Source organism: Hemiscyllium ocellatum, chromosome 35, assembly GCF_020745735.1.
Source record: "Hemiscyllium ocellatum isolate sHemOce1 chromosome 35, sHemOce1.pat.X.cur, whole genome shotgun sequence".
In the NCBI taxonomy this organism is placed as follows: domain Eukaryota; kingdom Metazoa; phylum Chordata; class Chondrichthyes; order Orectolobiformes; family Hemiscylliidae; genus Hemiscyllium; species Hemiscyllium ocellatum.
Window position 1 is genome coordinate 37,905,766 of NC_083435.1, and position 22,754 is coordinate 37,928,519.

Consider the following 22,754-nt stretch of genomic DNA (forward strand, 5'->3'; position numbering starts at 1 on the left):
TGAACTGCTGTGCTCTTCCAGCACCAGTGATCCAGAATCTGGCGTGGTGGCTCCTCGTGGTTCTGCACATGCGCTGAGCAGATGAGACTCTCCCCCTGAACTACATTACCCATGCTGCAGGTGGTCCCAGCGCCTGCGTACTGACTGTCAGCGGTGCCTGACGGGAGTTGTAGTTCTTGCCGTGTCTCCTCGCTCCCTGCCTCCTAGTGCGGGTGGTCGGAGTGGTGCTGGAGTTGGAGGTGCGCACCTGTAAACCCTGCTGGATGTCTATAACTGTTTGGGACTGATTTCACCGTCTTTCCGGGGGGATTAGGTACCTCAGTTGTTCTCGTTTTCTGACCGACAACAACCCCACTTTCGCCTTGTGTGTGAAATTTTTATCTCCTCTCCTGAACACACCCTGGTTTGTTGCGGTGAGTCTTGGCGCGGTATCTGTACATTCAGCTCTAAGGCAGAAGGTTGTGTTACATCAAGTTCCACAAAATATTAACAAATGACACCTCGGCAGAAGCTTCAATGTGGATGTCCCCCTTTTTCCAAAAACGTCTGCCTGTCCGACTGACTCACTCACTCAGGGGTGGGATACAGACAGTCTGTAACCTCACACATTGTCTCAGCTGAGATTCACCTTGTTATAAAACCTTAAATTATCTCGAGAATGTGACTGTGTGAAAGAAGTTCTGGGATTTGATATTAATGAATCCAAACTTGCAGCCCATTGTAAAAGATAATTTGGAGATGTCGGTGTTGGGCTGGGGTGGGCAAAGTTAAAAATCACACAACACCAGGTTATAGTCCAACAGGTTTAATTGGAAGCACTGGCTTCCGGAGTGTCGCTTCTTCATCAGGTAACAAGTGGAACTGGGCACAGAATTTACAGCAAAAGATTACAATGATACATTGAACAAACTTAGATTGTTAAGTCTTTCATTTTTTTACAATGGATTTGCTAGTTTCAGTTCTTTAGTTTCGGCTTTGGCCCGAAACGTCGAATTTCCCTGGACACACTTTCCTCATTCCTGATGAAGGGCTTTGGCCCGAAACGTCGAATTCCCTGTTCCTTGGATGCTGCCTGACCTACTCCAACCACCACCAGGACAGAACCCCACTGGTTCTCACCTACCACCCCACCAACCTCCGTATACAGCGTATCATCCGCCGTCATTTCCGCCACCTCCAAACGGACCCCACCACCAGGGATATATTTCCCTCCCCTCCCCTATCAGCGTTCCGCAAAGACCACTCCCTTCGTGACTCCCTCGTCAGGTCCACACCCCCCACCAACCCAACCTCCACTCCAGGCACCTTCCCTTGCAACCGCAGGAAATGCAAAACTTGCGCCCACACCTCCCCCCTTACCTCTCTCCAAGGCCCCAAGGGATCCTTCCATATCCACCACAAATTCATCTGCACTTCCACACACATCATCTATTTCATCCGCTGCACCCGATGTGGCCTCCTCTATATTGGGGAGACGGGCCGCCTACTTGCAGAACGCTTCAGGGAACACCTCTGGGACGCCCGGACAAACCAACCCAACCACCCCATGGCTCAACACTTTAACTCTCCCTCCCACTCCACCGAGGACATGCAGGTCCTTGGATTCCTCCATCGCCAGACCATAACAACACGACGATTGGAGGAAGAGTGCCTCATCTTCCACCTGGGAACCCTCCAACCACAAGGGATGAACTCAGATTTCGCCAGTTTCCTCATTTCCCCTCCCCCCACCTTGTCTCAGTCGATTCCCTTGAACTCAGCACCGCCCTCCTAACCTGCAATCTCCTTCCTGACCTCTCCGCCCCCACCCCACTCCAGCCAATCACCCTCACCTTGACCTCCTTCCACCTATCACATCTCCATCGCCCCTCCCCCAAGTCCCTCCTCCCTACCTTTTATCTGAGCCTGCCTGGCACCCTCTCCTCATTCCTGATGAAGGGCTCTGGCCCGAAACGTCGAATCTCCTGTTCCTTGGATGCTGCCTGACCTGCTGTGCTTTAACCAGCAACACATTTTCAGCTCGGTTCTTTAATATGTAAATCCTGGAACTTATGTTAAGATAAAATTAAAAATCATACAACACCAGAGAGCCTAGGTTTAGGGTGAGACGGGAAAGATATAAAAAGGACCTAAGGGACAACTTTTTCACTCAGAAGGAAGTGCATGTATGGCCTGAGCTGCTAGAGGAAGTGGTGGAAGCTGGTACAATTACAGTATTTAAAAGGCATCTGGATGGGTGTATGAATAGCAAGGGTTTAGAGGGAAATGGGCCAAGTGCTGGCAAACGGGACTAGACTAGGTTAGGATATCTTGGAATGGATGAGTTGTACTGAAGAGTCTGTTTCCGTGATGTACATCTCTCTGACTCCATGGGCAATAAGTGCTGCTCCAGCCAGCAATGTCCTTGTTGCATAAATTAATAAATAGAGCAGTCACAGTCATCAGATAGAACACTTTGATAAAGCACAATTACCATAAGGGAATCCTCTGATAAAGCACTTGAATATGTGACCCCCCTAATAAGGCACAGTCACCATTAGGGCACCGTGATAAAATACTATCACTGCAGCCAGAGTAAGGTTCTGCCTGCTGCAGCACTTGTAAGTGACCCCCTTTTACAGGACAGTTAGGGGGACTCCGTGCTCCACGGCCTGTTCCCCGGGACGCACACCGAGACGAACATCAACTGCGCCTGGAGTATCATCAACTCGGTGAAGGACACTCTCTGGGTGGTCCGAAACCTGTTGATCTTCCAGCTGAAGGAGTTGACCCCGACTGAGTGTTGCTGACTGGCACATTCCAAGGTCCAGGACTACGTGTTGAGGGACGCGCTGAAGCTTGGGGCAGCTGCCGCCAAGGCGCGGTGGGGAAAGACCACCGTTTAACATCTGCCTGCCTAAAGAAGAACGGGGGCCCGTGCAGTCATTTGGGCTCTGCTGACGCCTCAGCTCAATATATGGGCATATGATTGAAAAGTGTACAGACCTGTATATAAATACAATAAATTCTGATCTCTATATGTAAATGTTTACATATGTAGGGCATGACCAACTGTACAGACCATCAAATTATTTTATGAATAAAGTATATTTTTGAAATTAAAAAAAAAGTTAGGACACAGGTATAAACAACACTGGCTGCAGAGCGCTGTAACTGCAGAGAAATATCTTTTTCAGCATTTTCATTGTAACATACCCCTGTTACAGGGATTCACTAGTACAGCACTGTTTTTAGGTAACATCCACCCCCCCCTGCAGAAAAGCCAGTGTGAAAATACTCACTATTGCACTGTCAGTGCACAGGAGGCACTGTTATAATACTGTTTCTACAAGACATCCACTGTTACTGCATTCAATGTAAGGGACCTCCATTACAGTACTGTCATTGTAAGAGATCACCTGCTACAACCCCTCAATGTATGCAATCTTCTGCTACACAAATATTAGTGTAACAGGGCTCCTCTTACAAAAGAGCACAGTATACAGTACACCATGTTATGATCCCAGCTGATGGGAAAATTTCGACAAATCAGATCCCAGAGTTAAACATGGCTTCATACACCGTATGCTTAAGCTTGGAAGTTGGTTACCATGGTGCTTTCTCACAAACATGTTTAAATGAGGTTGCAGATGTCCTTTAACAACAGAAGCAAAGTTTATTACACAAAAAAATAAAGAACATTACAAAGATATTAACACTTACAGCAAACACTATCATTTCACAGAGATTCCAGTTCAGAGAAAAGAAAGATTGCCTCTATCACAACTGTTTAATCTTTTACCTGACCAGCTCTTCAGTGTCTTTTTCTGGGACATTGAGACAGTTTTATGAGTCTGTTGACATGAACATTCTAATGGCCTATACATTAGCTGAAACACTTCTATACATGCTCTCAACGTGGAAACTCCATAGATTAAAAACCACTTCTGTTAGAATGCAGGATTCCCCTGAAATAAACTCCTGATTTGTCTACACTGAAGCCAAAAGTTAAAACAATAGTGTCTGGTCTGTTGTTAAACTCAGCAGCATAAACATTATATCCATTACCACCCTAGGTGTCTGCCAGGCACTGAATTGCAGGCACATACTTTCTTGGCAATTTTGCACTTAGGCCACTGTTCCAAATGACTTTTTGACTTTTCTTCAAAAAAAGATACTTTTACAGTACTAACCCAAATATATCTGCCTCTACATCAAAACCCAAATCTCAAATGACAAGCTGGAGTTTGTGAGGAGCAGATTGCTCCCCATTACTATTATGAAAGGAAGGAACTCCACATTCCTGAGAGGTGATTTCAAGAAATGCCAAGCCACACTTCATTATGACAGTTCTGTCACAGCATGGAGCTATCAGGGAAAGAAAACTCCATCCCCTTTCCACAACAGTCAGCTGCCACCTTCTGAAATGTAAAGGTGTTTACAGATGCTGTATCTAAGCACATAAGGTAAGTGTCATGTTAGATGCTGGGAGGGTTGATGCTAGATAATAGGAGACCTAGGGTTTGAGATATGTAGGGTGCTAGGAATAGGATGACTGGTGAGTGGGGAATAGGTTGTCAGGTGAGGACAAAGCAAGGTGCCAGGGTGAAGGTGGCAAGTTGGCCAGGTAAGCACTGCAGTGTTTATGGTAGGTCTGGGTCGATGGGAGAAATCGGGGAGGGTGGGTTTTAGGTCTGAGGATTTCTGGTTCATGGTTGGGGGGGTGCTGGGCCAAGACTCAAGTCATGTCTGGCAGTAGTGGTGAGTCTGGTCTGAGGATGTTGGGAATCTAGCAGTGGAGGAATGAGAGAGAATAGGAAGTATGCCAGGAAGGGTGTCAGATCATGTCTGGTGACAGATATAGAAGGGTCTAAGTCGTCTGGGTGGTGTAGTTCAGAATGTCAGTGTGAAGTATGGGGGGAAGTTTAAGAGTTACTCAGGAGTTAAACAATACATATATGATAGTCTAACATTTCCTCTGTAACTATTTTATGTAATTTAATTGTAACCCTCTAAATTGAGTGGTTTAAATGGAGACTTTCAGAGGTTCTAGGTAAAGAGGAAAATGTCCAGTGAAATCTTAATTTCCCAGGCAATTCCTGTGGAGTCAGCTACAGTGAGGTTTCCTTCATACACAACTCCCAACTAATCTGAAATAACGACCGTCTGGTCGGTAGAAAATCTGGACTGATATATATATATATATAGTATACACCTTTTATCACAACACAGACACCCAGTAATTCACTTTGTTTTCATTTAAGGGATCAGAAAAACATTAAGGGAGATTTTAATAGAGAATGAAGCAACAGCCAGAGATAAAAGACACAGCAATACTGAAGGGACAACAGCCAGAAAGCAGAAAGAAATTCAAACAACAAAGCAAGTAAGTCAAATGTGAAAAGTAGTTGTAGAGACCCAGAAATTAGAAAAAGTTTCAGAAGGATTGCAGTTGGTAGAAGGAATCAGACGCTTGGAAGATCAAGAAAGAAAATGGTGGACAAAGTGAAGGCCCGTGAATGAAGGGGATTCCTTCTGGTGAACAGGGACTGTTGGCCTGTAAATCCCCTCAGCGTTCTCCCTGCTCACATTAGCATGACTCATTCACATCAGCACTCTTTCACTTTCAGTTGGCGGTGGAAGATGTTTGAAGACATTGCTACCATTCACTCGAGGCAGACACTCCGATACATTCCAGAGGATATACACAGTTATGTTTTTCAGTCAATCCTCAATGATTCCCCAGCAGGCTCATCATCTTATTCCTATCCTGGGTGGCATGCTGGCTCAGTGGTTAGCAGTGCTGCCTCATAGCACCAGGGATCTGGGTTCAATTCCAGCCTCAGGTGACTGTGTGGAGTTTGCACGTTCTCTCCATGGCTGCATGGGTTTCCTCCCACAGCCCAAAGATGTGTAGGTCAGGTGAATGGGCCATGTTAAATTGCCCAAGGAGTCAAGTGCATTAGTCAGAGAGAAATGTAGGGGAATGGGTAGGGTGGGTTACTCTTTGGAGGGTCAGTGTGGACTTGTTAGGCCAAAGGGCCTGTTTCCATACTGTAGGAGTTCTAATCTATCTATTATTTTAGCCTCAGGACAATATGATTTGCAGGATTATAGGTTAGATCAAGACTCCTCTGTTCCTACTGCAAATCCTGAATGGGAATCTGGACAGATTTTAAACAACTAGGCTATATCAATCAAATTACACCACCTGATTCCACTGATAGCTCCCAACACAACTCCAATCACACAGACAGTTCCCATGAGTGAGCTGGAGAGAGTAAGGAAGCCAGTGGTTAGGAGGGGATACCAGAGAGATATGGGCTGGGAGGAAGGAAAGGATATTGCGTGGAGGAGTGGGTGTGTGCAGGGACGGAAGGGTGTGGGGGAAATCAAGGGGTCTGGAGTGCAGCAGCAGAGGGAGAAAGAGGAGTCAGTGCACATCAGGGGAGAGAGGGAAGGTAGATGTGGGGCGAGGAAAGAGTAAATGTGTGCAGGTAGAGAGAAAGGGTGAGGTGGGAGGGCGAAGCTGGGGTATGTGGAAGTAGAAGCTGGAGGTAGGTACAAGACAAGAGGAATTGGGGTGGGGGAGGGAGGAGGTGGAGGCAGGGTGGGTAGTAGATGGGAGATAAGGAGTCAGAGGAGCAGGAGGTAGTGGGTGGGGAGAAAGGAGGAGTCTGGCATTGGGTGGTGGGTAGAGGAAGGGGGGGGGCGTGGTTGAGAAAAGAGGAGGAGGCCAGGTGGATATGTGGTGGGAGGAAGCGTGTTTGGGGAAATTAGATAGTGATGGGTAGGGAAAGGAGGGGCCGGGGGGGGAGGGGGGAATGGTGCTGCATGAGATGGTGGGGGAAAGGTTAAGGTGGGGGAAGAGGGGGATGGAAAGGTGCAGGACAGGGAGGAGGGAAGCTGGGGAGGAGGATAAGGACAGAAAGGAGGAGGGTAGGTGGGAGAGGAGGAGGACGGGGGAAGCGGTAATTGACACAAGGTGGATTGCATCCGCAGACTGCTATACCTGTTTCAACCCTTTTGAAATTGTTTTATAAAAATGTTAACAAGTGACAATGTTATGGGCGGCACGGTGACTCAGTGGTTAGCACTGCTGCCTCACAGCACCAGGGACCTGGGTTCAATTGCAGCCACAGGCGACTGTCTATGTGGAGTTTGCACATTCTCCCCTTGTGTATGTGGGTTTTCTCTGGGTTCCTCCCACAGTCCAAAGATGTGCAGGCGAGGTGAATTGGCCATGTTAAATTGCCCATAGTGTTAGGTGCATTAGTCAGAGGGAAATGGGTTGGGGTGGGTTACTCTTCGGAGGGTAAGGGTGGACTGGTTGGACCGAAGGACTTGTTTCCACACTCTAGGGAATCTAATCTTAACATTACGTACCCATTTTGCATATTTTCTTGTGCTTTAATTCTTCTCTGGATTAATTACACCACCTTAATTTAACTACAGCCTCAAAAATTTGATTTGGATTCAGAAATAGGAATGCAATTTGAGTTGTATAAATGGGGATGACCAGTCTTCCGTCACAGACCACATACCCATCATTTGAGAATCTAAGTAATGACCTTTCCACGCTCTTTTATAGACAGCTTATAATCAATGTCACTTGTTCACGCAGGTAGTCATGAATTTACTAAGTAATACCTTGGTTGAAGGATTCTTGGAAATCCAAACATAATTGCCGGAACTTTGATGTAAGTCCTGAAGCCATCACTGACTACACTGTCAGTTTTGTGTTGTTGCGGTAGGAACTTCCTCTTTTTATTAGCTATGGCAGAGCCAACAGTAAGGACAAATGGTGAGGTTTTTCATTGCAGTCCATTACTAGTGAGACCACACCCTCCAATGCCGTGACCACGCCCCTTTAGCTCCATGACAAGTGTATTGTTATTCTAAATGTTCCAAAACAGTGGTTTTCAAACTAATACATTCTTTTGAGGATACTTTTGTGACAGAGGGTGAAAGGTAGAAATACAGTCAGATGGAGGGAGGAGAGACAAATGCAGAGAGAGAGATAGAAATGGAGACAAGAGAGGCCAGAACTGAAACAGAGTTCCCATGAACTCGGAGACCAGATACTGAAAGAAGGAGATATAGTGAAAATGAGTGTTGAATCTTACTATATTTTGGAAAATGGTTGTTTTTGTGAAGTTTCATTGAGGCTGTCTCTTCACAAAGTCCACCAAGTATCCTTATGTTTTTCTCCTCCTCTAGCCTCATTACCCAGAGGGGGAAAAATCAGGAATACTCTACTTGGGAATGAATGTGCTGGAATGATTACACTGTTCTGTCGGATACAAATGTGTGTCATTTGCACATTTTACTGCTTTTTCTTTCCGGCTAACTTCCTGTCGCACCTTGTCTGATTCTAGATAGATTTTCCCAATTGCCATTGCTGACATTCCGTGAGATTCCCAGGATTGCTGGCTCCAGTGCCACCTTTAAAAAGCCCTTGTGGACCTGGACAAGCACCATCAGACCGCCATCTTACACAGTTCATGAAGTTTGCTCTGAAAATGGAGGAGAAATTGGCACCCCGTTTTGTAGATATGGATTTGAAGATCCCAGTGGATAGGGTGGTTCAGAGAAGGCCAGACCCTGCCAGCCTGGTCTGAGGTTGTCACCTGGGTCCACGTTGTCTCAGCTGTCTCAGATAACGTTTTTTTAAAGATTACTTACAGTGTGGAAACAGGCCCTTCGGCCCAACAAGTCCACACCAACCCTCCAAAGAGCAACCCACCGAGACCCATTCCCCTGAACCTAACACTACAGGCAATTTAGCATGGCCAATTCACCTAATCTGCACAATTTTGGACTGTGGGAGGAAACCAGAGCACCCAGAGGGAACCCACAGAGACATGGGGAGAAAGTGCAAACTCCATACAGTCAGTCACCTGAGGTGGGAATTGAACCCAGGTCTCTAGCACTATGTGGCAGCAGTGCTAACCACTGTGCCACCAGAATTACTTTAATGGCTGAATATGAGCAATACCTAATCATGCGAATAAAACAAAACAGCAACATACAATTGCAATTGTAATTACAACATACAAATTACAATTAAGTAATGTTCAGTATTTAATTAATAAAGTTCACACAAAATAAATATTGTGTTTTTAAACTATTTTGTGAAAATGTTATATTATGTTCTCACGAGGCTTATTGAAACCTCACATGCAACCTCACAAAATCTGACAATGCAAGAAACACTGAACATCTAGACTCCATTTGACATCCAGAGTTGATCGAAATGAAAAGTTGATGTTGCTATGCCAAATCCAGCTTACATAAGTATACAAGCTGGCTGGAGGAGCCATTGCACAATGCGTGTTCCATCCTGACCACTAGTCTTCATACGCAACCAGAATCCTGACAGAAAAATTCTAGATTTTTTTTCTCCCCCCACAAAATGATCACCTAACATTTTTAAAAACTGTTCAACTTCAACCATGAACTGGTCAGGGCCAGCAATGAATAGAGTTTAGGGCCCAGATGAACAGTGTATATCCTTTTCCCCCTGATTTGGAAATGGCAAAAATGTGACTTCAGACAGCTGAGGTGGGTCATTCATCACATGAGAGGGACACTTTGAATTCATTGTCATGCAAAAACTTGTACATTTCAACACATTATTATTTCAAGTGGACTCAGTTGAAGAATATTTGAAGATTCAGTTTGTTTAGTTTCCCAAGTCTGTGACATTAAAATTCAGACTCATTTGAGTTTAGTCAGAGAAAAATTAATGAATTATTTTACTTCTGTTTGCATTCCTTTGCAAATGAAAGCAGGTGAACCCTCCATTCGGGAGACCCTTACAATACCTATTCCTATTAGCAGCCAGCGGAGCTCAGTGTGATACAACATGTCATGAACAGACCACATGTCTTCACAGAGTTCCTTACCTACAAGGTCAGTTTGATAATGTATGTGACCCACTGCAACACTTCACCCAGCTCTGTACATAATTCTTCAGTTGTTGACTGTTCCCTGTGAAACATTCAACAAGTACAGACAACAAACAGAGCAAATCCTTTCACAAAGCACGCCATATAGCCAGAGCAATGCCAGCACAGTGCAATCTCAGGGAATATTGTCCTCCATCCATTCCTCAACCCCACCTCCATAAAATTTGAATATTTATGGTGCAGTTTTATGCACAGGAAATGTAAGACAGAACAGAATGTCTCTGGCAATAATATTCACCCATATGTGGATCACAAAAAGCCACTAAGTGCACATCACACCTCTTGGTGCTCACATCAGTTTGAAAACCAAAAGCAGGTGTTCATTTCAGGCACCCCACTGATGTGGTTTCCTGGTCCCATGCAAACACCTCAACTCTTTCCTGCAAATCTACTTGCATCTGCTACTCCCAAACATTATTTTAACTGCGTCTTCATTGCCTGTGCAATCCAAGAATTCATTCCCTCTTTGAGCTTGTTAAGGCCAGGTAAGACCCTCTGAAACTGAACTTGTGGCTGTGAAAGCACCTCTCTCCAACATTGAACAAATTGTCAGTTTCCCAGGGAATTCTTTCTGAACTATCTTCAAGTTTCAATCTTAAGTTTATTCAGTTTCATGCTTTTGTTAAACAGCAATGAGAAATAATTGAGACATTTTGTTCTTCTTTGGGCTCAGCAAAAGCCCATACTCAAGGAAAGCCCCTTCATATTTGCATACAGATTTCTTGGTTGTCATTTGCAGTAGAGGCAAAAATCTTGCTGCTGACCCACTGATGGAGACAGAGATCATAGAATCTCTACAACTTGGAAACCAGCCATTTGGCCTATCAGGTCCAAACCAACCCTCTGAAGAACATTCCACCCAGACTTACCTCCTACCCCAAGGCTAATCCACCTAGCCTACACATCCCTGGACTCTATGGGCAACTTAGCACAGCCAGTCTCCTTAATCTGCACACCTCAGGACTGTGGGAGGAAACTGGAGTACCTGAAAGAAACCCACACGGATCCAGGGAGAATGTGCAAATTCCACACAGACAACCATCCAAGGGTGGAATTGAACCATGGTCCCTGGCGCTGTGAGGCAGTGCCACCATTGATGTGACCTTGACACCCACTGAATCGCAGCCAGAAATACTGCCCACCCCCCAATTTCCTTAATGCTTTCAATTGTACTCCAGAATCTTCCTCCCTCATACCAACCAACCCTTCATGGTCCCTTTGAAAGATTTGCATCTTCCAGTTGCACAAACTTGCCTTGGATAAGTCTACCTATAGATTTCATAGAGTGCACTTGCAAACTGTGCAACACGAGGAGCCTACTGGCATACAGTGCTATTAACAGTTCACAAGATCGCTACAGGCGTGTGTGTGAGGGTCTCATTTTCTAATTCAGAGCTATATATATATAGACACTGATATTTACCATTTCACTTTCTTGCAATCAGAGAAAGCTGTTCATTTAATCTATTGCTTTTTTGCAGGAAAATATATAGATTCGGTGTATTTTTAATAATTCATGAGCACACAAGAATGAAGATTAAAACATCAAATGTGAAATAGTTTGTATTAACTATTTTGAGGTTTATGATATCTAAGATACACCATCACTGGTTCTCCTGGCCTTCCACTGTTATAGGGGGTATAGTGTCACAGCAATATTCCAGGCTCAGTCGTCTAGAGACTCAGGGAGTAAACATTCAAGTTCCATCATAGCGGCTATTAGAATATAAAATTAAAAGGAAAATTGGAATTAAAAGCTCATTTGAGTGATAGCTGTGACAATTATAATATCATAGTCGATAGTATGGTGCTGGAAAAGCACAGTGGGTCAGGCAGTATTGTTTTTCCAGCACCACATTCTCAGCTTTGCTCTCCAGCATCTGCAGACCTCACTTTCTCCAAATTGAATTCAAACTCACTGCGAAGCCTCTTCCAAGGATGCCTACCTTGAAGAGATTAGATTAGACTTACAGTGTGGAAACAGGCCCTTCGGCCCAACAAGTCCACACCGACCTGCCGAAGCGCAACCCACCCATTCCCCTACAATTACCCATTTATCTAACACTATGGACAATTTAGCATGGCCAATTCACCTGACCTGCACATCTTTGGACTGTGGGAGGAAACCGGAGCACCCGGAGGAAACCCACACAGACCCGGGGAGAATGTGCAAACTCCACTCAGTCAGTCACCTGAGTTGGGAATTGAACCAGGGTCTCTGGCGCTGTGAGGCAGCAGTGCTAACCACTGTGCCACCATGCTGCCCACTACCACCGTGGTGCCCACATTGCTTTCTTCTCCTACTTTCTCTACAAGGATCTTTCTCTCATTACACCCCTCCCAGGTCATCTCTTCTCCCTGAAGCTCTTCAGCTACGTCCTGAAGCAGACTTGCTACCACAGCCATGATGCTGCCTGACCTGCTGTGCTTTTCCAGCACCACACCCTCGACTCTGATCTCCAGTGTCTGCAGGCCTCGCTTCCTCCTCCATTAAAATATCATTGATTGTTGTAAAAAAAACCACCTCGCTTTCTCATGCTGTTTTGGGAGGAAATCTGCTGTCCTTACTTGGTCTGGCCTACAGATGGCTGCATCAATGTGATTCACTCTTCACTGTCCCTCTTGCCATCCCTAGCCACTCAGTTCAAGGGCAATTAGGGATGGGCAAATGGTGGACTTGCCAGTGATGGTCCGTAAATGTTTGCAGGTAAAATTTAAAAAAACCCGAGAGGGGAAGAAAAAGAAAGCTGAGATTCTGAGTTTTTCCAAAATCTCACCAAGATCAGAGAAGGGTAACCCCTCACAGATTTTTAAGTTCTGTACTCCTAATTTAAACTTTGGGCATGTTTAGGGTAGGCAGACAAGCCTCATGGACAATTACTGTGAAGCTCAGGGTGCAGGGTCTAAGCCTTTTGTTTAATGGCTCCTTCTCCCATTCACTAGCTCCCCTCACCAGTCTCCCCCCACCCCCCCCACCTCACTCCCCACCTTCCCTTTCCTGCACAACCCCCACCACATGGGCACCACCATCACCTCCCTCCCATCCCTGCTACAAAAACAGGCCCAGCCTAACGCTGTGTGAGTGTGGATTCTAATCTCATCACTAAAACTGGTGGAATTTAAATTCAAATTCAATGAATTGAAAGAAGGTCTGGCACACAGTAACGGCGACTGTGAGATAATTCTATTAAAAGCCCAACTGATTCACTAATGACTTTTAGGAAAGGAAGTCTGCCCTCCTCACCAGGTCTGGCCTACATGTATCTCCAGACCCACAGCAATGTGGTTGACTCTTGACTGCTGTCTGACATGGTGTAATGGGCCATTCAGTTGAAAGACAGTTAGGGGTGGGCTGAAATGCTGGACTTGAAAATGTGTTGCTGGTTAAAGCACAGCAGGTCAGGCAGCATCCAAGGAACAGGAAATTCGACGTTTCAGGCCAGAGTCCTTCATCTGGGCTGGATGCTGGACTTGCCAACTTTGCCCACACCCCATGAAAGAATAAATAGCAAGGAAAAAAATGTGCTCACAGCCACTGGGAAAGCAAAATCTATGTCATGATGCCAACTCATGATCCTACTTACTCTTTCTGTTACTGCTTGTGTAAAATTAGGTAAATTGAAATCAATTCAACTATTCTTAGTAATATTTTCCGTTTCTCAATATTTTGAGCACAGATAGGTTTACATTATCTATCATTAAAATAAACCCAACTGATATATAATGACCTGAACTTGTTCAATCTCTGTAACATACTTTAATATGCACAAGTACAATCCATCTCACATACTATCCATCTGCTGCTGCCCTCCATGTGTTTGTCACATACCCCCCTCCCCCCTCCCACCTTTACTTGGTCATTCATACATCTATAGAATAGCATTTTAAAGTTTGTGTGAAGATTTGTAGCTCGGGTGCTCGTTGTTGTGGTTCTGTTCGCCGAGCTGGAAGTTTTTGTTGCAAACGGTTCGTCCCCAGGCTAGGGGACATCATCAGTGCTGCAGAGCCTCCTGTGAAGCGCTTCTTTGATGTTTCTTCCGGTATTTATAGTGGTTTGTTCTTGCCGCTTCCGGGTGTCAGTTTCAGCTGTCCTCTGTAGTGGTTTGTATATGGGGTCCAGGTCGATGTGTCTGTTGATGGAGTTTGTGGATGAATGCCATGCTTCTAGGAATTCCCTGGCTGTTCTCTGTCTAGCTTGCCCTATGATACTAGTGTTTTCCCAGTCGAATTCATGTTGCTTGTTGTCTGAGTGTGTGGCTACTAGGGATAGTTGGTCGTGTCGTTTTGTGGCTAGCTGATGTTCATGGATGCGGATTGTTAGCTGTCTTCCTGTTTGTCCTATATAGAGTTTTGTGCAGTCCTTGCATGGTATTTTGTAAACTACGTTAGTTTGGCTCATATTGGGTATAGGGTCCTTTGTTCTAGTAAGTTGTTGTCTGAGCGTGGCTGTTGGTTTGTGTGCCGTTATGAGTCCTAAGGGTCGCAGTAGTCTGGCTGTCAGTTCTGAGACGCTCCTGACATATGGTAGTGTGGCTAGTCCTTTTGGTTGTGGCATGTCCTCGTTCCGTGGTCTATCTCTTAGGCATCTGGTGATGAAGTTGCACGGGTATCCGTTTTTGGCAAATAACTTGTATAGGTGTTCCTCTTCCTCTTTTCGCAGTTCTGGTGTACTGCAGTGTGTTGTGGCTCTTTTGAATAGTGTCCTGATGCAGCTTCGTTTGTGTGTGTTGGGGTGGTTACTTTCATAGTTTAGGACTTGGTCTGTGTGTGTTGGTTTCCTGTGTACCCTTGTGGTGAATTCTCCATTAGGTGTTCTCTCTACTAACACGTCTAGGAATGGGAGTTGGCTATCCTTTTCCTCTTCTCTCGTGAATCGGATTCCTGTGAGTGTGGCGTTGATGATTCGGTGTGTTTTTTTCTATTTCTGTGTTTTTGATGATTACAAACGTGTCATCGACGTATCTGATCCAGAGTTTGGGTTGGATTTGTGGTATGGCTGTATGTTCTAACCTTTGCATAACTGCCTCTGCTATGAGTCCCGAGATTGGTGATCCCATGGGTGTTCCGTTGATTTGTTCGTATATCTGATTGTTGAATGTAAAGTGTGTAGTGAGGCACAGGTCCAGTAGTTTAAGTATACCGTCCTTGTTGATAGGTTCGGCCTCCTGTGTTCTGTTATGTATGTCCAGTAGGTTGGCTATTGTTTCTCTGGCTAGGGTTTTGTCAATCGAAGTGAACAGTGCCGTCACGTCGAATGATACCATGGTTTCTTCTTTGTCTATGTGTGTATTCTTGATGATGTCCAAGAATTCCTGTGTTGATTGTATGGAGTGTTTGGATCCGCTGACCAGGTGTTTCAGTTTTTGTTGTAGTTCTTTGGCCAGTTTGTATGCTGGTGTCCCTGGTAGTGATACTATGGGTCTGAGTGGGATGTCTGGTTTGTGTACTTTGGGTAGTCCATAGAATCTGGGGGTGTTGTTGCTTTCCGGTTTCATTCTTTGTAGGTCCGCTTTGGTTATCTGTCCGTTTTTTTGTAGATTCCTTAGTGTGTTATTTATTCTATTGGTGAGTTGTGGTGTGGGGTCGGAATCCTTCATTTGGTAGGTGTTGGTGTCTGCGAGTAGTTGTTGTGCTTTATTGATGTAGTCTGATTTATCTAGGATGACCGTCATTCTGCCTTTATCTGCCGGTAGTATGATTATGTTCTTGTCATTTTTCAGTGCTTTCAGTGCTTCCCTCTCCTTGGTGTTTGTCGTTTTCTTATCATCATGGGTACGACCGTTTGTCTCACTGTTTGTTGTGTCTCTTCTGTCAGTCCATTGTTCCTGAGTGTGCTTTCTAGTGCTGCTAGGAAGTCTGCTGTGTTGGCATCCCTGTAGTTGTATTTGAGTCCCTTGGCCAGTATAGTTCTTTCCATGTCTGTGAGCTGTCTGTGGGGGAGGTTTTTAACCCAGGTGTGTGTTGTAGTGTCCTCCTTTTTGTGTGTTAGTTTGGCCATTTTTTCTTTTAGTGCCGTTTTTTTGCGGAGTGTTGTCCTGTTCTGTCCTATAGTGGCAGCCTGTTCAAAATAGCATTTTTTTAATCCTAATAATTTTATTGCAGTTTCCCTTTGCTAGTTTTATTTATTTTCCAACATAAATAAACCCATAAACATAAATAAAGCCTTTTGTGAAGATTTAGTTTTACTCATATCCCTATGTTCTGCCACAGTGCCCATTACGGGCTAAAATAAATACAGAAAGTGCTGGAAAAACTCAGCCAGTCAGGCATCTGAGGAGAGAGAGAGAGGGAGACACAAAGGGAAAGTTTTTAATCCAATGACTTTTCTTTTGAACGCCCATACAGACCTGCTAGGGGACTCGAACTGCTAAATCTGCGTTTCTGTCTCCACAGATCTTGCCCAGTTTCCCCAGCACCCTCTGTTTCTATTTAAAGTGTCCAGCATCCACAGTATTTTGCTTCCGTCACTGGCTCATTTGTTTTGCTTTCTGGTGAACATTATTTCCCCTTTAAAAATCACAATTTTTGACGAATTTTCCACCGCTGTGCTATATCTTTGGTGGTCTGCAGCTTATTCACCTGCATCAAGCTTTTTTCTAAAAAAACATCTATGTCTTCCCAATCACTGTTCACATTTCCTTAGTCAATGTTGACAGTATCCATGTTTGTTTTGTACGTGTTTCCTCCCCTATTTCTAGGGGCATGATGCCTGTATTTAGGGTACAACGGCACAATTTGAAAGAAGGGTGGTGGTGAACTTGCCGACTGGTGGAATGGACAGAAATATGGCAGTTAAAGTTCAATGCCGAAAAGTGAAAAGTTGTACAGTTTGGGAGGAAGAATGAGGTCAGACCTTAGAAAAAGGAAACAAATCTAAAGGAGGTATAGAAGCAGAAGAAAAATCCTGGAGATTTCTGTGCATCGCTCATTCAGAGTGACAGCTTAGGTAGAGAAACTGCCAAATAAAGCATAGGGGATTTTTTTTTACATAGAGGTCTAAAGTACAAAAATAGCAGGAAGTTATGATAAATCTGTAAAAGAGTTGTTCCGGCCTCATTGTGTTAAGCCGGCATATCATACTTTAGCAAGGTTATGAAGGCATTTGGAGGAGTGAAAATATTTATTAGATGAATTCTGGGGATGAGTAATTTCAATTACAAGGTTAGATCGGCAAAGTGGGATCATCATCTCCAAAAGGTTAAGAGGAAGTTCAGTTGAGATTTTCAATAACGTGAGAGGCCTGGGGAAGAGTAAATACAGCGAAGCTGTTCCCTTTGATCGAAAACCAGAGGGCGTTGACTGGCAGAAGAAGTAATTACCAGGCGAAGAAAATAAAACTTATATTTTATTCCCTCGCAGCCAATAGTTTGGATCAGGAATGGGCTGACTGGGGATGGGGGGGCCGGATTGAACCGTGTCTTTCAAAGGGAAAACAGCTAACTTTCTGGGGACGCAGAAAATTGCGGGGCAAAGAGTAAACGGGTGGGGGGCCAGACTGATCTGTTTCTGCAGACAGCCAGCCCTGAGACAATGGGCCGAGCGGCCTGTTTCTGTGCACTCGTTTATTAGGTGGCTGTATGGTTCTATCTGTGTGTCTCTGTGTTTCTTTTTTTAATGACCTGCTTCCCAGATTGCTGAACGCAATTCCCCTAAATCTGATGATGAGGTACATGGGAGCCAGCCATTTGCAGGGTGGATATGGAGTTTCACTTTCGCCCGTGTTGTCTCCCCGCCCGGCACATTGCCCGTTTCACAAACTGTACAGACATCCTCTACCCGGAGACCGATGACGCACAAAGGGGGGAATATTGCGACTGGCTGTCCCGGGCTGTGTGGGCGGGGTCAGAGGGGCCGGGCCTTTTTCCTATTGGTGCAGGGCGGCGGGTCTGCTGCAGATTAACCGGGAGCCCAGGAAGTGAAGGGCATACAGTGGGAGAGGAGGTTTCTGAGCGGACGGTGAACAGGAGAGACCCTAGAGTTGGACATTGACTTAGCCTCAATGATGCTGAAGCTGACCATTCTGGCCGTGATGGTGGCCCTGTGCTACGGCGGTGAGTAGTGGGCTTACTGTTTGGGTAGATCCTGAGGTCCCCCTTAAAGCTGCCAAAATCATTTCAACTTCAGAGGTGGCTATTCGGCCCCTCTGACCTGAACTGTCTCCCTCCTCTCAGCCCGCCCCGTCCCAGTTCTTTAATTATACCTCGGGGGGACTGACCCTTGTCCAGGAGCTGTAAGTGAAAAGGCTTCCAGTTCACAAACATGACTCGGAAGCCCATTAATTTCAGAAGGGGCAGACCTCAGGAGGTAAGAGTCTTGAACTCTGTTTCAGGGTCTTCTGTTGTCTTACCCCTCGATAATGTAGGCAGCTGACGTCCTCATGAGACTTTTCCTCTGGGTGGCTCAGTGATTAGCACTGCCCTGCCTCACAGCACCAGGGAGTCGAGCCTCGGGTGACTGTCTGCGTAGAGCTTGCACATTCCCCCCCGTGTCTGCGTGGGTTTCCCCCGGGTGATCCACAGTCCAAAGATGTGCAGGTTAGTTGAATTGGCCATGCTAAATTGCCCATAGTATTTACCCCCTGACTAATGCACCTAATCCACACATCCCTGAACACTATGGGATATGTAGGTTATGTGCATTAGTCAGGGATAAATGTAGGATAGAAGGGGAATGGGTCTGGCTGGGCTACACTTTGGAGGGTCGGTGTGGACTTGTTGAGCCAAAGGGCCTGTCTCCACACTGTAGGGAGTCTGTGATCCGATCAGGATGTCAGTGGGTTTGTGAAATTAAGTGAGTTTGACTAGGAAAGTCATGGCTGAGGGATTGGGTTTCTAACTCTATGACTGAGAGTGATCAGAAGTACCAAAACATTGTGCACTTGGTTTATCAGAACTCAACTTCTACAAACCTACAGATTTTCCCCATGAAATACCAGAAATACTCAACAGCCTGACCATATCTGTGAAGAGAGAGGCACAGTTACTATTTCAGATCAATGACCATTTGTCAAAAACAAAGAAATACTAACTTTCTTGGATCATCTCTATCATTTTCTCTTGCTATTCTAAATGTGTAGCAACTGCGACATTTTTATCTTCCCCAGATACTAGGTTAAACCTTTACTTTCATTTTCCATTCCCCCCCCCCTGCTGTTTATTCTGTTTTCAGTATCTTGTATTTCTTGTCATTCTTCTCTGACTTTTCAACAATCCCTCTCCTGCTTCAGTTTCATTTTAATGTTTTTTGTTTGTTTAAATATCTGTTGTGTTCATTCCTGGCATTCAGAATTCCCAGTTAGCGGACAGAAATCTCCTGGAGACTGTGACCTGGAGATCTCCATCCAATCTCTCAAAGTGAGGCCAAAAGTTCAGTCTTTTACATAAATGTTTCACAGAGGCTGAGATTGGGCAATTTCCGTTAGTGTATGGATATATCCCAAAGTCTGAAGATGAGAGATCTCAGTCAGTGCTTGGATATCTCCCAGAGCTTGAGATTGAGTGATCTTGTTTGTTCCAGAAGCTGGGACCAAGCAATTACAATCATTATGTCGCAATCTCCCAGCTTCTGGTACATCGAAGTGACCCCACTCCGTGTTGGCGATGGGTTTGAATACAAGTGCTCTTGACTTGTATTGACTCTGAACTTTTTTGCTCTGTCCCTAGGTTCTTCTCCGAATGTACAGGTGTATACCTACAAACTGATAAAGGAGGGCGAACCCAACGTGCTGCTCTGTCATGCCAAAGATTTCAGCCCCCCCAACATCAAGATGGAGCTGCTGGAAAATGGAGTAGTCATTCCCAATGCCAATCAGTCTGACCTGTCCTTTGAGTCAGATTGGAGTTTCAAGCTCACTCTTCATGCGGCCTTCACCCCCAAGAGTGGAAACAAGTACTCCTGTAGGGTGAACCACAATGACCAGCCAAAAGTGATTCAGCTTGGTAAGTAATCTGTGTACTCGCATGTCTAATGCACATTCTCCCATAATTGTTATCTCCTTTATTTGGTACCTGTTCATCAATGGCAAATGATGACACACAGAATTTCTCATTCACTGATAAATTGACATCAATACTTGATTAGATTCCATACTGTCATTCACTCCTTAATCTGGGCATAATCCATCTGATCCCCCTTGTAAAATTATGTGTACTTATACTCCGGTGTGAAGAATGCGCACCTTTTTTTGGCTATTGCAATCAGCAGTTCAAATCAAGACGTTTTAACCAACCGGTTATGACTAAGCTCACCAGATGCAGTATTCATGCCTGGGGAGCTGGGTGTGGGATTGGGTTAAACCTGCCATCTCAGGAAACCGATTGGAGGCAGTCATGAAAATGGTCGAGTGCTGAAGTGACCTCTCTAAAGGGCCTCTCTATTCCACAGAACGTTGTACTAGGTGCCTGTCACAATTTCACCCACTCACTTCCCATGGCCCTTTAACTCAGTGTGCACTGAGCCAGTAAGCTGTATAACAGCAGCAAACGTTGAAATGCTGATGGGAAAGAAGATGAGCTTTCACAATCCTAAAGAAGTGTTAGCCACATGATATTAATAAGAGAAACTTCTCTTGATATTTTGTAGTCTTGTCTGAATAAATTCAGACATTGACAAATGATATTAAAGAAGGAATAATTTATTTAAAGTCCTCAAACAAACAACAGAACTACTGCAGTTCCATCTGATAATGCAGACTGTTGCTGAAGTAATCAAATTGTGAGCCTTGGAACTCAGCCAAGCATTCCTATAAGGCCACAAGGGAACTGTATCAGCAGAAACAGGTGATCTTACGATGGTTCCTTGGGCCTATGGTTCTCAAAATTCTCCAAACCTGGCAGTTACCACCTGTGTGTGTGTGTGTGTGTGTGTGTTGTTTTAGATATTGATTAGTTAACAATTCCTCTTTTATATTCATTTATGGGATGTGGGTGGTGCTGGCTAGTTATTGTCCATCCCCCAATTTACCAGAGGGCAGCTACAAGACAACCACATTGGTTCTGGAGTCACTTATAAACCAGACCAAGTCAGGAAGACAGGTTTCCTTCCCTGACGGACATTAATGAACCAGATTGCATTTTTATAACAATTGACAATAATTGTCTTAACATCAGCTTGATTCAAATTTTTCATGGAGAGATTCAAACCATTAGCCAGGGTTTCTGGATCACATGTTACCATCACACCAACACCTCCCTATCGGTTTATCAGACTGTCATGATAGGGGAGAGCAGAGTAAACGGAATTCTGGGAATTCAAACCAGTTATTCCATTTTCCTACGTGTGTATTTAAGCCTGGGTGACAGCTGGGCAGCTGGAAGTTTTGGTTACAGACTAATGTTTTTCTCTGTTTTCACCCACAGATACCTACTAGCTTGTCACCACAGAGGTAAGCAGTGACGCAGATGAACAGCCAAGTTAACAGAGGAGACATTTTCCAGCACAGAATGCAAATCGACATACTGTGTTTTTCTTCTTTTTTTTTCAGTCACTGAACAATATGGTGAGACTACTCAAGGAATCCACCAGTTCTGAGGGATGATATTGATTTCTTTCAAACGATCTTCAAGTGTAAAATCACTGATTTTAATAAGTCATCTTAAACTAATTTACGTGATGGGGAGTATGTTTGCTTTTGGCTCTGCAATTTTTGTAATTTTGCACCTTTTGATATTTTGTGTATTTCTGAGATGGTTTTAACTTTTACCTGTACTTGCTAATGAATTTATGTAGTTTTGACTTGGTTGTTCCAAAATAGCTGTTCCAACAATGTCAGATATACTGAAAAATGAAAAAAAAATGATGAATGAAAGAAAAGGGCCAGTTCAAATCTAATCTGCACAATTAGATGGTGTAGAGACCTCAATAGCTGAGCAGGAGGCTAGGCAAAGCCAGGGCTATTCAAGCTCAACCACTTGAAGAATTGACAGTTATTTAGTTGAGATTTGGAACTTCAGCTACCTTGTACTAAAGAGCAGACACACACCTTATGCCCAACTCTGTTAACTGTGTATCCCAAATAACAAAACACACAGCAAATTCTCGTCCTCAACCCTGAGTCCATGTGGAACGCCACAAGTCAGAACTCAACCTCTTTCCCAACTTGCTTTCCATTCCATCTTCCTGATTTATCCTGGAAAATCTTGCAATTGGTGAAGTTATCTTGACCTCGAGATGTTGGAATATCACAATTTTAACATTTGGACTCAGCGTAATACAGAGATTAGCGCCGCCACATAGATTCATTTTTGTAGAGGGCCTCTTCTGCAAGCCATATATTTCAACATGTTAGTAAGAATTTTTGCAAGTGGGAGTTTTGGGATTTGAAGTAGATAGTGCTGTTAAGGATAATGACATTCAATATAACTTTAATTTCATGTGATACATGCACTGTCTTTTACTATTCTGTAAATGCTTATTGGTGTGAATAAAATTTCCCTCCTTAACTCTTTGTTGCCTCAATTATAAAGCCTATTCAATCCTGGAAACAAAACACTGACCCATTTACTCTCACATTATTTGCCATATACTTGCATATCCAATTCAAGGTAATAGATTAGGAAGAGCTGGGTGATGATTCATTGTGTCTTCATTCAGTAAGTGTTTGTATCTCTCTCTGTAATTAGCACTGCTGCCTCATAGCGCCAGGGGCTTGGCATCAATTCCAGTCTCGGGTGACTGTGGAATTTGCACATTCTCCCAATGTCTGCGTGGCTTTCCTCCTCCTGTCTAAAGATGGGTAGGAAAGGGTGGATTGGCCATGCTAAACTGTCCACCGTGTTCAGGGATGTGTAGGTTGGGTGCATTAGT

At 44.5% G+C, this 22,754-nt stretch overlaps 1 protein-coding gene and 1 long non-coding RNA gene across 2 annotated transcripts; both read left to right on the forward strand.

The window, feature by feature from the left end:
- The first annotated feature begins 232 nt into the window (after positions 1-232).
- On the forward strand, positions 233-8,459 carry LOC132832977 (uncharacterized). Its single transcript, XR_009647003.1, has 3 exons — positions 233-413; positions 5,244-5,365; positions 8,358-8,459. It is a non-coding gene; the product is annotated as an uncharacterized LOC132832977 (long non-coding RNA).
- Positions 8,460-17,852: 9,393 nt separating this feature from the next.
- Positions 17,853-22,390, forward strand: LOC132832685 (beta-2-microglobulin-like). The gene is made up of 4 exons (XM_060850778.1): positions 17,853-18,001; positions 19,613-19,888; positions 21,308-21,333; positions 21,433-22,390. Exons 1-3 carry the CDS (start codon positions 17,950-17,952, stop codon positions 21,316-21,318), a joined length of 339 nt encoding a protein of 112 aa, XP_060706761.1. The 5' UTR covers positions 17,853-17,949; the 3' UTR covers positions 21,319-21,333; positions 21,433-22,390.
- The last annotated feature ends 364 nt before the right edge of the window (positions 22,391-22,754 follow it).